This window comes from Carlito syrichta, unplaced genomic scaffold, assembly GCF_000164805.1.
Source record: "Carlito syrichta isolate Samal-C Ts95f unplaced genomic scaffold, Tarsius_syrichta-2.0.1 Scaffold169039, whole genome shotgun sequence".
In the NCBI taxonomy this organism is placed as follows: domain Eukaryota; kingdom Metazoa; phylum Chordata; class Mammalia; order Primates; family Tarsiidae; genus Carlito; species Carlito syrichta.
Window position 1 is genome coordinate 30813 of NW_007113135.1, and position 15235 is coordinate 46047.

General features: G+C 46.9%; 1 protein-coding gene across 1 annotated transcript in view; it reads right to left on the bottom strand.

Moving 5' to 3' along the window:
• Nucleotides 1-15235, bottom strand: part of TANC2 (tetratricopeptide repeat, ankyrin repeat and coiled-coil containing 2) — a 343337-nt gene that overhangs the window by 28078 nt on the left and 300024 nt on the right. Inside the window, exons 15-16 of the mRNA XM_021709161.1 lie at nucleotides 6513-6635; nucleotides 5717-5953 (exon numbers count right to left, since the gene is read on the bottom strand). Of these exons, the coding sequence (XP_021564836.1) occupies nucleotides 5717-5953; nucleotides 6513-6635 (360 nt within the window). The remainder of the gene's footprint in view (nucleotides 1-5716; nucleotides 5954-6512; nucleotides 6636-15235) is intronic.

The window sequence follows — 15235 nt, forward strand, 5'->3', positions numbered from 1 at the left end:
GCCCAGACAACCGAGACTCATCCTTTCTGCTCTGTGGATCAAGCGCCATATGCCAAGAAGATACTCTTCACACTAGGCCATCACTGTGCTACCATGCTGCTAAATGACCCCCTGGGAGATTTTTTTTGTCCTAGAAAAGGTCAGGCTTTGTTTTCACATTAGAGGAAAAATAAAAACCAAAACCCCCGGCTTGGTCTTTGTTGTCCTGAGGTACATTCTCCTTTGTCCTCAAATAGTTCCTTTTAGACCCAGATTTGAGAGACTTACAGCCCTGCTGGCACAAAAAACTGTCTCTGAAATCATGAACGGGAAGAAAAACATTTTGAAGTTATAATTTTTGGTCTTAGAAAGAAGCAAAATATCTCATGAATCACTCATTTGACCGCCAAGCTTTGGCAAAGGCCGTTTCTCCCAGCGGGAGTGCAGAATCTCAAAGATCTGGCCAAAATGCTAAAGGCACTTGGAGCTTAATGCCAGACTAAGCACCAATAGCAGTTTTTATAATTTCAGTGTTGGTTTCAAGTTCAGGCTGAAATAAGTGCCTGATTAAGATGAATTGACCAGAAGGGCCTTTTCTGGCCGGCAGGTGGTCATCCATGCTGTGGCAGTTACAGCACTCGGCATAAGCTTGTTCCTCGCTCTCCCACTGACTTGACTTCCGCCCAGCCATCCACATCACGAACGTCTACTGAAAACCTAGCACGTGTCAAGTGCCATTAGAATAAAAGGTGAACAGGACAGTAAGATGTAAGTTCTGCTCTCGATGACTTTTAAATGTGAAGGGGAGAGGTGAGCAACGTGACAAAAGCCTAGGTTGCACAGAAGTCTATAGTCAGTGTCCTAGGGAAAGTACAAGTGCGGTAATGCTGCGGAGGAAGAAAAAACTAGTTCCTGGCTAGAACTGGGAACTGATTCAGAGGAAAAGGTCAATCTCAACTGGCGGTGACAGGAAATTGTTAACTAATTCCAGTTTTTGAGAGTCAGACACCTCAAAGGAAAGTTTAAATTGCAAGGTTGAGAGGGTCTTTGGGGACTAGAGCGTGGATATTTTTGAATGCCAGGCTAAGTGGTCTGAATTTTAATCAGTAGGTAGTGGAGTCAGAGTGTTTTCATGTTCAGAGCTGCATTTTCTTTCTGTTTTTGAGTCGGAGTCTCACTCTGTTGCCCAGGTTGGAGTGCAGTGGCGGCTACCACAGTCTCTATCTGCTGGGCTCAGGTGATCCTTCTTGCCTCAGCCTTCCAAGTAGCTGGAACTACAGGCACATGCCACCATGCTCAACTCATTTTTTGATTTATTGCAGAGATAAGGTCTCAGTTAGTTGCCCAGGCTGGTCTTGAACCCATGGGCTCAGGTAATCCTCTCGTCTCAGCCTCCCAAAGTGCTGGGATTATAGGCATGAGCCACTGCGCCTGGCCCAGAACTGTATTTTCAAACACGAAGGGGAAGGATAAAATAAACAATGGCTCCTTGGAGAAATGGTTGATCCTGGGCTGAGGCCTTGGTATAGTAAAAGGTGAGTCTAATACATCTTGTGGTGTCAGAAAGTCAGGAAAAGATTTAAAGGAAAACAGGAAGTTGGTCACTATGACTGTAATCCCAGTGCTTTGGGAGGCTGAGACAGGAAGATTGCTTGAGGTCAGGAGTTTGGGACCAGCCTGGACAACATAGTGAGACCCCATTTCTATAAAACAATTAAAAAATTAGTTGGGCATGGTAGTGTGTGGGAAGCTGAAGTGAGAGGGCTGCTTGAAGTCAAGAGTTCAAGACCAGCCAGGGCAACACAGTGAGACCCAATCCGCACAACTTTTTTTTTTAATTAAACAAAATGAAACGAATAGGAGGAAGTTAAAAGGATATAGGAACCAACTTGAAGGAGTTATCAATGGCCAACTTTGGGGCAATTTGAGCAACAAAATGAATGATAATGGTAATGGATTACAGGCCATAGAATAAAATATTAATAACTCCACAGTGATATAGAAATAAATAATTCAATAAATAAATACATGGGGGGGATGAAGGGACAGCTCTGCCACATAATAAAATTCTGATTAATAAATGTTGAAGACATGATAGAAATAGAAAATGACTGCTAGGCAAACACCAAAGCAATAATTACTGCACCAAGAATTATCGATGGATCCTAATATTATTGGATACAAGTATAATGAGAAACAGGACTATCTATCTTCCTAGTGTCAAAGCATAACCCTGAAAGACATTTCTTAATTACAAAGGGAAAAACAGTAACTTCAGAGTTGAGAAACCTGGAAAACACAACCTTAACCAAGTGGCTGAAGTTAACAGAACTAGAAATACGGCACACCAATGTCACCTACCGTCAGCGCACTATTTTAATGAGGGTACATCATTGCTCCCATGGTATTTTTGCCAGAAGTATATGAATCTAATCACAAGAAAACACTAGACAAACTAAACTTGAAAACCATTCTACAAAACATCTGGCCAAAAGTGCCAAGCTCATGAAAGACAACGATTTGGAAACTCTCCTGGATTAGAGGAGACAAGGAGACAACACCAAGTGCAATGAAGGGTCTTGAACGGGTTCCCGTAATGGGACAATCAGACAGACGTCAGCAAGGTTTCTAGAGTCACTGACGGTGTTACGCCGACAGTCATATCCTGGCTGTGCTAACTGGACTAGGATTCCTCACGCTGCTAACATCAGGGAAGCTGGATGGAGGGCATGTGGGAACTCTCTGCACTATCTTTTCTGTTTTGCCTTCAAGAGACCCGTTTCAACTTGCTCGCCTGAATTATTTTTAATTGACACATAAAAATGGAAGCTAGCCGGGCTCGGTGGCTTAGCCTGTAATCCCGCGCCTTTGGGAGGCTGAGGTGAGTGGATTGCCTGAGCCCGCGGGTTCGAGACCCGCCTGGGCAACTTGGCGAGACCTCATCTCTACAATAAATCAAAAAAAAAATGAGCCGGGCGTGGTAGTGCGCACCTGTACTTCCAGCTACTTGGAAGGCTGAGGCGGAAGGATCACCGGAGCCCAGCAGGTCGAGGCTGCGGTGGCCAGGAGCGGCCACTGCACTCCAGTCTGGGTGACAGAGTGAGACTCCAACTCAAAAAAAACAACCCCAAAAAACCCAAAAAACGGAAGCTATTTGTGGAGTCAATGACATGGTGTTTCACTACAGGTACACCATGTGTAATGATCACATCAGGGCGATCAGCATATCTGTCACTTCAGACACTGGCCATTTCTTTCTAATGGGCCTCTGTGCTATTCTTGCAACTGTTTCTGAAAGCCCACCATTGTTTGAAAAACAAAGGATCCTAGAAGCTCAGGGGATGGTGTTCAACAGACGAAAGGGGAATCCGAAGGGGGCTGCCGCTCGAGGACGCCCGGGATGACTCTGGGGTGGTGACGCGAGGCGAATGGGCAGCTGCCCGGCTGCTCCGAGGAGAAAGCGAAGAGCCGCTGCGGGGACATCCCGGAGGGCAGCGGAGGAAGGCGTCAAAGGTCTTCCGGTCTGAGACATGGAAGCGACACCAGCAGATGCTAAGAAGCCAGAAGGGGGGCAGGGATGAGCGGCCTCAAAAGTTAGTCTAAGGAACCGGTGAGGTGGTCTGGGTGTGGTGGTCCAGGAGGCAGCTAGGGATGTGGCACTAGAGTCCAGAAATGCTCAGGAATTAGCTCTCCAGCATAAAGAGTCATCCGAACAGCGGCAGGGGGCCAGAGCCCAGGTGGGCGTGACTCCCAGGCTGCGATTTTGGTGCGGAAGCCATGGGAGAGGGTGAGGACAGGGAGACCTGAGGAAAGACTCTGAGGGATGTTGACAGTTGCATCAGGAGGGGGGAGTGGAGCGCCCAGAAGTCGGTGGGGAACCAGGATGTGAAGCGCTCACTGCTGCGTCCCACGGAGAGGCCCAAGTGGGAGGGCTGAGAACACACGGCTCTGCTCGGCAACCAGGGGTCATCAGGGACTTCTGGGAGCAGCTCGGCAGCGTGCAGTGAAGGTGGGCACTGTCTCTTGTTAGGGAACTGTGCATTAGGCATGGGTGAGACTGAAAGACACTTCATAAGGCCTTTTAGAAAAGGCCCCATCTGTTTTAATTCTCACGATGACTCTATTAATTCTTCTCATAGATGAAAAAAGTGAGATTGAGAGGGGTTAGGTGACTTTTTCCAGCTCTCAGGCAAGCTACGTGCGGACACAGGCCTTGACTCAGTTGTGTCTGACTCTAAAGCCCGTGAGTTTAAAGACTTGCCTCCCTCCTCACTCATGGGCGCCACACTGCAGGGGGTTAATGGGCAGGATGGAAACCGGGGGCAAGGTTGCTTAGGACAGGCTGGTGGGCACAGAAGGGAGACGGGATGCAGCTTGGGGTCAGAGACGGAGGTTTCTTTTTCAGGTTAGGGCAGACACCTGTAGGTCTGCAGAAACTGAGAAAAAAGGTAGTGTGAATTTAATGACATGTGAGAGGGAGCAACACAGGGGAATGAGGTGTACAGGTGGAAGAGGATACACCCTTCTCTGAGGTGGCAACAGCAAAGGGAAGTGTGGGTGAGACCCAGAGCCGGGACAGAGGTACCATGAAAGGGACTCAGGCTCAGCATCCTGTGGGAGTGAGTGTGGGTGAGTCTGGGAGCTGGGATAGGGGCACGGCGAGAGGGACTCAGGCTCAGCATCCTGCAGGAGCAGAATGTAGCAGGGTCTTGAGAAGCGCATACATGATTCACACATATGCTCTTGGGAAATAGGGAGACGATGATGGTCTGACGGTATAAGGGTTGAGTAGTGGGAAGAACCCAGGTGACATGGAATCTGGCCTGACAGCAGGTTCTTTATCATCCTGTTTCTAGAAGTGTCCATTCCAGTTACTGGGATGCTGCGGTTACCACTTTGTCATAGTAAATGCCTAAGGCTCTGGGATTTCACTGAGAGTCTCAGGTCTCTGCTCCTCAGGGAGGAGCACAGGTCCTACTTTATTCCCTGGAAAGAGCTCTGGACACGTCAGAATGAGATCACCCATGTTATTTATATTCACTGAGAAGCCACCACCATCATCAGTTTGTTTTCAAGACTGAAACAGAATACCATAAGGCCACCGTGTTCCCCAGTAGTCCCATTTGTGAACCGGCATTTTTCTTTTCACCAGTATTGTGAAACTGAGTTCCTTCATGCCAATGGCTCTTGAAACACCATAAAACAAACACATTTGGAAGTGTTTCTGGAGGCCTGAGAGGTACTACAGAAACATGTTCAGGTGCCGTTGGCAGTTTGCGTCTAAGCAGAACTGTCTCTCCCCCAACTCTAGGGTGGCGGCCTTCAGGGACAGGACACGGGGTCTGCCTCGCTCCCAGCTCCATGGCTAGTTTTTCTTCTCTGCACACCTGGAGTCTGCAGACCCACCACTGCTGTCCCTCGCTCCTTTCTCTACTTGTCAGAAAGGGGCTTTTTCTGCGCTCAGCAGTTTCTGGGTTGTCAGGAAGGGTTTTCTGTGGTTACAGATGGATGCAGTTTCCTGAGTGTCCCGCTGAGGTAGAGCTGTGTTAGAACTGTGCCTGCTGCAGCCTGGATTGTAGGGCACGGGGGTGTGTGCAGAGCCAGCCCTCTCTGTGCTGCTCCCACTGGGGGATGGGCTCTACCTGAACTTGAGCAGTGACACGGGGATAAGAACGACTGTGCGCCGAGAGGCAGGAAGAGGGGCAGGAAGCAAAGGCAGCAGAGCCGGCAGCCCTACCTTGGCCCGTCTCTTGCACAGCAGTACCACAATGCCCAGGCATCCTGCTGCGGCGGCGTATCCCAGGGGTGTGAGGCCGCTTTCAGAAGAGGCATCCACGTTGGCCCCAAACTCTAACAGCAGGGCCACCATTTCTGTGTAGCCCAGATGAGACTGAACACAGAGAATTGGAGCATTGTTTAAGACCTCTGTCCGGTAATTGATGTTGGCACCTCCCAAGATCAGCAGTCGGCTGACCTAGAAATAAGTGAACAAACAGAAATGATAATCAGACAAACATCCGTCATATCCTTCTGGCCATCTTTTGTGAAATCACTGGAGACCCTGCAACAGTCCCTCGTAGCATTTAGTAACTGCTTTATTTTATGATCTTCAACGGTTCCTTTTCAACACTTCACCTTTGGAAAGAAACGTCAAGTGTCTACTTCACGTAAGCTGCCCAGCAGCCAGCACAGATGCTGCCCATGCTGCAGTGCTGCACACAGCCTTGACAGGGTAAGCTCTCAGCCAGAAAAGCTCCTGACACAATAAGGGCACTGAAGGTTGGTACGCTCTCTAGCACCAGGATCTGAGCCGTATGGCAGAGTCAGCTCACACCAGGCAGGAGGGCAATGGGGCTAGTCTTCAATTCACAGACTAGACGGAACAACTGGAAACACATCATCTATAAAAGGGGAATCAGTAAGAGACAGTCTAAGGCAAGTCGGAGACCACCTGAACATTTAGCCACAAAACAGCCCTCTGATTTTTTTTTTTAGTCAATTCATTATTATGTTGGCCATCTCTCTGCGTTCACCTTTATATTCGGAGTGTAGAGATTGCGTAAAGATGCCAGCGCCATGGAAAGGCCTTCTGTGCTATAGGAGATCCAGAGACCTTGGAGGATGGACGACGACACACCAACTTTTTTACTCAAACCCTGAAAAAAGAAATATAGAGAAAATTACATTATTCACACAGTTACAGAGGGAGCATTAGTGTTAAGTTAGTGGCCACCAGGTTTTTGATTCCAGTGGTTGAGAGCGGAGTCCACCCTACCCATGTTCATGCCCAGCAAGGCCTCACCGTGGACACAGGCAAAGGCAAGGGCTGCAGGAACAAGCTAACTTGGCTTGCCTCTACCTCAGACGTCTTTACCAACAAATCTCAGTTATCTGTCTTTGTTGCTGCATCTGGACATAATACGTCTTTCCATCTCTTTTCTATTACCTTCTTGAATAAACCCCTTAAATTTGAGTTATTAAAGCACACATTGTGGCAGAAACAGTGCCATGTGGTCACTGAGCTCCATTTTGCTTTCTTCCGGAGCATCTGGAAAAACGATATTCCCCAGCCTCCTTACAGTTGGGTGGGCCACATGACTGGATTCTGGCTTATAAAACCGGAGCAGAGGTTGCCTGTCACGTCCAGGTGTGGCTTCAAACCACTTGCAGTTTGCTCCAACTTTCTTTTTTTTTTTTGAGTTGGAGTCACACTCTGTCACCCAGACTGGAGTACAGTGGCCGCTCCCGGCCACTGCAGCCTTGACCCGTTGGGCTCCAGTGATCCTTCCGCCTCAGTCTTCCAAGTAGCTGGAACTACAGGTGCGCGCTACCACGCCTGGCTGATTTTTGATTTACTGTAGAGATGAGGTCTCGCCCAGTTGCCCAGGTGGGTTGCGAACCCGCGGGCTCAGGCAATCCACTCACCTCGGCCTTCCAAGGCGCAGGACGACAGGCTGAGCCACCGAGCCCGGCCTGCTCCAACTTTCTATTGCTCCTCTGGACTGCAGAGAATCCCATGGGGGGAATCTGAAGCCTGAAGTGATCTCAGGACTACCACATGGGAGGCGCCTGCAAAGAGATCTGCACTGCACGATGCTGGATGCAGAAAGAGCCCTCTGCTGTGTGGAGCCATTGAGATTCTGCAGGGTGGCTGTGGAAGCCAGTGTTCTTTCCCCAACTAATGTACTCCGAACAGTCACATCTGTCTACCCTTCAGAAAAACCAGCGATCCGGGCTTGTGTGCCATCAGCAGCAGACTTTCTCCTAGCATGACTGGCACAGGTGCCACTACATGCGCAATGCTTGCCCCCTTCACACGGGCTTCTCCAGAAGAAATCTAGAATAAACTGTTGTTTAAATTTCCTGACGGTCAGATAGTCTCTGACAATCATTTACTCTTCTGCCAATGTCTGGGTCAAGTGAATTACAGCAGAAACCCGGAGGAGAGGAAGACACTAACAGTGAAATCTGAGACTTAGCACGCAGATTTGGGGAGGCGTTCCTTAAAACACGTGTGCAGTTCTGTTTTCTTTGTCCTTGAAACGCAGGCTGCTCATGCCTGGAATACCTGGGGATGTCCCAGTCAGCAAGGGGTGTGTGCGGGCATGCTGGGGAAGGCCACCCAAACTACGTACGCGCCACACGGTCGCCTGGCCAGCCTCGAGCCGCAGTGGTCAGACTCCCAGCAGCAGGCCCAGCCCTCTGGGAGCAAGGCTGAGGGACAATGGTGCGGCGGGCAGGCCGCAGACGCCAACAACCCCAGCCGGCCCTTCTGGGCCCGGCACCCCTGCCCCTTGGGGATGTTCTGATGCAACCCAAGTCAAGTCACGAAATTTCACGTCCAAGGAAGACTCGAAGCAGGCCCTTTCCCTTCCTAATTAACCATGGTCTCTCTGGCCTTGACAAAGTTCAATTCTTTCCAAATCCCTCTCCTGGACACCCAGAGCAGGGCCAGCTGAAAGCAGGAAGGGCGACAGCAGCTCTGAGTGTTCAGGTCACATTGGCCACAAGGGTGTGGCCTCCACTGCTGTATTTGGCCAATCAATTCATATTTGAACAACTACAGAAAACTGACGCAAGCACATCACTCAGTAGTTACAACAGTTTACTTTGACATACGGCACAGAATATTTGCAGTTCCTTTAGGAAGAATTCCAAATGCTACTCAGGGCTGAATTCCAGACAAGTTAGGCTCTCATGTTCACCTCCCCTGCAGGTCCTGGGAGACCAGGACATGGAGCTCTGGCTTTCCATCGAGACATCAGTCTCCTGACTCACAATATGTGTGGGCCTCGCCAAGGCCTTTCGAGGAACAATAAGCTAAACTAACCAGTTAGAGAGAAACATCAACAGAAAGACAGTAATATGCGCAGTCCGATGGAGGAAACTTGGAGCAACGGAAGGCAGGTCTTACGTACTATGGCTGAAGAAAAAAAGGAGGGGAATTGGACACGTCTTCGCTATCTCTGTGTCAGGTTCTGTGAAGGCCTTTCTGTATGCTAGCTCCTTTAATTTAATCAAATCACCACAGCCCTATGAGGTAAGATCAACCACTATTACTACACAGGAGGAAACAACCTGGAGAAGGTGGAGTCATCTGACCAAAGTCACAAAACGACTGGGGCTGGAATTAGAAGCCAGGCGTGGTTTTACTCTAAAGTTCATGTTCTTCGATTATACCAAGTTCAAAAAGTAGCAGATCCCTGATTCAGGACTTGATTTCTGAATTTTTAGCTGAACAAGCAGCAACTAGAACAGAGAAACAGTTGATTGCTGGCTTCTCTCTTTACCTTTAATTCCAAACCATTCTCCACCCTTGGCTTTCTTTTTCACAATGGTTCTTTTTTATCCCAGACAATCTCATCTACTCCTAAAGCTTCATATGATCTCAACTTAATATTATATGCTTCTTATCCAATTATGAAATTTAAAGTAAAATTGTGTCTATGACCTGTAATAGCCAACTTTTTATTTTTGATTTTTTGATTTTTTGAGTTGGAGTCTCACTCTGTCACCCAGACTGGAGTGCAGTGACCGCTCCCGGCCACCGCAGCCTCGACCTGCTGGGCTCTGGCAATCCTTCCGCCTCAGCCTTCCAAGTAGTTGGAACTACAGGCGTGGCGCTACCATGCCTGGTTAATTTTTGACTTATTGTAGAGATGAGGTCTCGCCAAGTTGCCCAGGCAGGTCTCGAACCCGCGGGCTCAGGCAATCCACTCACCTCAGCCTCCCAAAGCACTGGGATTACAGGCTGAGCCACGGAGCCCGGCTTCAACTTTTTTTTAATAGACAACTTTCTATTGAACATTGACTTCAGTGGAATTCATTAGACATTTTCACTTAATCCACAGAATTATTAGGGATATTATCTTACAGAATGCTTGAGTAGCGTTTATTAAAGTAAAATGGCAATTCTTTTGTGCAAGGCCTCTGGAATCAGAGAGCGATCAGAAAATGTTGAACTTAGCTTCTCTAAAAGCTGTAGCAGCTTACCTCCCTGCTCAGGGCCAATGAGGCTGGATCCGTTTTTCTTGAATATGAATCTTCTCTGAGAATACCTAAGACGCCCAGAGAAAAGCTGAATGTGCCCAGAATGTTGAGTTGTAAGTTTTGCTCGAGAGGACTTGGGTGAATTGCTACTTCCTAATATTTTTAAAAGAGATGAAGTCTTGCTATGTTGCCCAGGCTAACCTTGAGTTTTTGGGTTCAAGTGAGCCTCCTGCCTCAGCCTCCTGAGTAGTTGGGACCAGAGGCATGTGCCAACATGCCTGGCTCCAGATCTAGGTAATCTGAACAAATATTCCTGTTAAAGAAAGCAGAAAAGCCATACAGGATTTTAAAAAACATCCTCCTTGAAGATACGGGAGGAGTTAGGAAAGTTAGGAGAAGAATTATCGGCTAGGATTCAGGACAGAATGCAGAAGAGTAGTTGGGAGCTGCTTTCCCTGGGCGAGTCTGTCAGTTCTGTAGTTGCCTGAGAGTACTGACGGGTGGCGACAGGAATTGGCGTACAGGGCCCAGCCACCAGGGAGGGGGAGAGTGTCCCGGTGGTCTCCCAGAAAGACCTAACTCTAGGAGTGAAGGTGAGCCAAACGTAGGCAGGCTCTCACAGGGACTGCAACGGCATTCCAAACCCTCTTTCTTTCTCTTTGAGTGGGAGTCTCGTCCTGTCGCCCAGGCTGGAGTGCAGTGGCCGCTCCTGGCCACCGCAGCCTCGACCTGCTGGGCTCAGGTGATGCTTCTGCCTCAGCCTTCCACGTAGCTGGAAATGCAGGTATGCGCTACCACACCCAGCCAATTCTTTGATTTGTTGTGCAGCCAAGATCTCATCAAGTTGCCCAGTCTGGTCTCAAACCCCTGAGCTCAGGCAATGCTCTTGCCTTGGCCTCCCAAATGCAGGCGTGAGCCACCGCGTCTAGCATGAATTGTCTCAATCTTTGAGATTGAGTGGGGTGATCCTGAACTGCTAAGCGAACATAAATCATACCTGGAGGAAGACAGCATCATCCTAGGCTCAAATGGTATGTAAACACAAAGACCAGCAAACAATAACTATAACCAGGCACACAAGGAAACAAGGTATCATCGATGAGAACCAGCAAAAATAATAGAAAGCAGAAATTAAGCTGCAAGACTTCATACACTGGCGTTATCAGACATTTTCGTTCAAGGAAATAAAACATAAGATTGAGAATTTTGATAGAGAACCGGAAACTATGAAAATACAACGATGGAGACCCTAGAATGAGAAGATACATAACCAAGATCAGACAGGTTTAACAGCATAATATTCTGTTATGTGACTGATTCACATTTTATTTAAGCCTATTCTACTTTTGAGTATTTAGGCTATTTATATTTAATAGAAATGGCTTCATAATTTTTATTTTTATCTTTTTAGAGACAAGGTCTTGCTCTGTCACCGAGGCTGGAGTGCAGTGGTACAACTGTAACTCACTAAAGTCTCAAACTCCTGAACTCAAATGATCCTCCCGCCTCAACTTCCATAGTAGCTGGGACGACAGGTGTGAGCTACCACACCTGGCTCCATATTTTTTACTTTTAAGAAATAAATTCTAACAATTATAGTCAAAGCTCCCTTTATGTTCTTCCCTTACACCCTTCTCCTCTCTCCACAGAGATAACCCCTATCTTAAAGTTAGCATATATATAGCCCTTAGAGATCAATGCCTTTTCTGAGTACTATATATATTAGTTAAGTCCTCACAATCACCACATAAGCGCTAATATTATTCTCATTTTAAAGATTAGTGAAGTGGCTGGGCATGGTGCTCACGTCTGCAAACCCTGCACTCTGGGAGGACTGCTCGAGTCCAGGAGTTTGAGACCAGTCCAGGCCACACAGCAAGGCCTCATCTCTATAAAAAACACACAAAAAATGAGCCAGGTGTGGGGGTGCGCACCTACCGTACTAGCTGCTCAGAAGGCTGAGGCGGAAGGACTGCCTAAGCCCAGAAGGTTGAGGCTGTGGAGAGCTGTAGTTACGCCTCTGCCCTTCAGCCTGGGCGACAGAGGAAGACCCAGACTAAACACATACACACACACACACACACACACACACACACACACACACACACACACACACACACACAAGCAAGCACTAGTGCTTAGTTATTGCTGGTGGGAATGTGAAAGGGTACAGCCACTCTGGAAAACAGCTTGGCAGTATCTTACAAAGCTAAACACAGTCTTACCAAACAATCTAGTACTCGCACTCCTAGGCATTCACCCAAATAAGCTGAAAATTGGCCTCCATGCAAAAACCTGTACGTGAATGCTTGTATAAGCTTTATTTATAATTGACCCAAATTGGAACCAATTAAGATGTCCTTTAACAGATGAATGGGTAAGTGAACGGGTACCTCCATATAATGCAATCTCATTCAGCAGCAAAATAAATGAGCTATTGAGCCACAGAAAGACATGGAGGAGCCATAAACGCACACTGCCAAGTGAAAGAAGCTAGCCTGAAGGGATGGCATGCCGGATGACTCCAACTATAGGACCCTCCAGGAAAGGAGCACTGGAAGCAGCGGAAGATGAGTGGTCTCGAGGCTGCGGAGGGCGAGGGGGAGGAAGGAACAGGTGGAGGGTGAAGGAATTCTAGAGCAGCGAAACTATTCTGTGTGGTTCTCTAACGGTGGATACACGACATTATGCATTTAGCAAATCCACAGAACTGGAAAATACAAAGAGTGAATCTTAATGCAAACTATGGACTTCAGTTAATAATAATGTATCAGTGTGGGCTCCTCAACTGCAACAAACATCTATATCAGTACCAGATGCCAATAACAGGGGAAGCTGTGGCTGGGGGAGTGAATGCGTGGGCACTCTGTACTTTCTCTTCAGTTTTTATACAAACCTAAAGTTGCTCTAAGAAATAAAATCTATAAAAAAAAAGCCTAGGTTCTACTCCAGAACATTAAGTCATAATCTCTGGGAGTAAGGCTCAAGAATGTGTACTTTTTAAAAATTGTCCAGGAAAACCTAATGTATAACCAGAGTCGAAAATCACTGACCTAGATTTACAGAGAAAGTTCAAAGATACAAGGCTGAGTGAAAAAGACACACATGCAAAAATTTACAGCGTTAAAAGAATTCTGTAGGAACATCTTTTCCTCTGGAACAAGGAAAAAGGAGGCAAAATTTGATAATGATATAGACCGACTTGCTGGTGAGGGAAGAAAAGCAGTTAAAGAAGTCAAACTGACTCATAAGTTAGGCTGTTTGTTGAGTCAGCTGACAGGGTTAAGAGTCAGCAGAACACTCATGAGTGATTCTGAACATTTACCATAGTACTATAAGAAAGGGACTGGCAGTAGTGGGATACTGCTGGGGGGAGGACAACATCAGCAAGATACCCGATCTCAAACTAGGCGAAGTGGAAACCAGAGGGAGGCCCAAACTTCACCCGTATGATGCCCACTGGTATATCTGATCCGGACTTGTACTGCACATCTTAAAATTTAAAAAAGGAGAATGAGAGAGACACAATGGCAATTCCAGTGAGTAAAAGAAAAATGCTTCTCCTCCCATGAGAATTGTCTACGGTTCAGCATTAAGGATTTATTAAAGAAAAGGAATACCACGCTGAGACAAACAGCTCAGAAGCCTAACAAGATTAGAAGCAAAAAATAAAAAATAAAAACTTTTTCTTCAGAGAGAGAGAGAGAGAGAGAGAGAGAGAGAGAGAGAGAGAGAGGAAAATAAATGGGAAAGGAGCTGATGGAGAACAGACCTTGGGAAACGAACTTCAACTAAATGGCCTGGTAAGTGGACTGTGAGGCAGCCCAGAGAGCCCCACTGACGCTAAGTAAAGATACAGGCAGTAAACCTGGAATGCAGAGCCAGAGTCCAGGATTTAGAAGACGAACTTTATTTGTAGCATGGACTTTTGATTTTGTTCTGGTTGGTGGGGTTGACTCCTTGCTCCTGTGAAGGAAACTCAACAAAGGTGACAGGCAGATAAATGCAGTCCTCTTAGCAGTCAGGATGTAGCCCCAAACGACCCATAATGCAGTTCTAAGCTGACGGTTTCTTCACGAGAAAGTCATGTTCAAATAACCTGAAAAAGTGCCTCTTTGGCGTTTGTAATGATTGCTCAGGGAAGACGAGATCCTTTTGTCTGCAATAAAGGGAAACGGAGTTCCTTCCTCAGAATCCAAATTTATAGTTGTTCACCAGCCTGGGAGATGCTTGCCTGGGATTTTTTGAATGCCTCAAGAACACAGGGAAAACATGAAGAAACAAGAACAATCTCATCTTACGGATCTTTAGCGATGGCTCAGGTGTCTTAAGATCATGGGGCTTATGAAATGAGCTTCCTTAAAGCAGGTTTTAATGATCTATCACCAGCTATCCACTCGCAGATGTCCAACTGTCTCAAAGACAATCACTGCCCTGAGCTAGTCATTCTACATGGCCATGTTTGGCTAGAGTGAAAGGACACTGGTAAACGCAGGGAATGGCATCTTGAATTGAGGAGGGTGGCACACTTTGGCCCACAGCCAAATCCAGTCTTCCACTTGTTTTTGGAAATCAAACTTCCTGGGATGCAGCCACATTCATTCGTTTCTGCCTTGTCTCTGGCTGACTTCGAGCGAAAATGGCAGAGTTAAGTGTCTGCGACAGAGACTACACGGACTCCAAAGCCATATCAGACACTTTACAGAAAAAGCTGCCGTAGGGGTTGCGAGGTAACCTCTGAAGTGATAGGGTGATAGTAACATCTTGAATTTGTGCTCACAATAGTAAAAAGTAGAAACAACCCAAATGTCCAACTGTGGGTGAGTAAACCAAATGTGGTATATCTACAAAATGGAAAACTATTTGGTAATTAATAGGAATAAAGTACTGACATACGCTACAACATTAACGAACCCTAAAACATGATGCTAAGTGAAAGAAGCCAGACACATACCACTTCATATTACACGAGTCCACTGATATGACGGTTCTATCAGAACAGAAAGCAGAGTAAGAAGTGACTAGATGGGCATGAGGCTTAATTTTTAGGGTGACAGAATGTACTGATAGTGGTGATAGTGGTACAACTCTGCACATACACTGAGAATCACTGACATACACCCAGAATAGGTGGATTTTATGGTAAATATATGTCAATAAAGCTACTAAAAACAAAAAAATTCATTCAAAATTTTCACGAATGAAGATAAAACGAGGGACATTTTTCACTGGAGAGAAGTATAAATTGGGCTGTGCATCCCTGTGA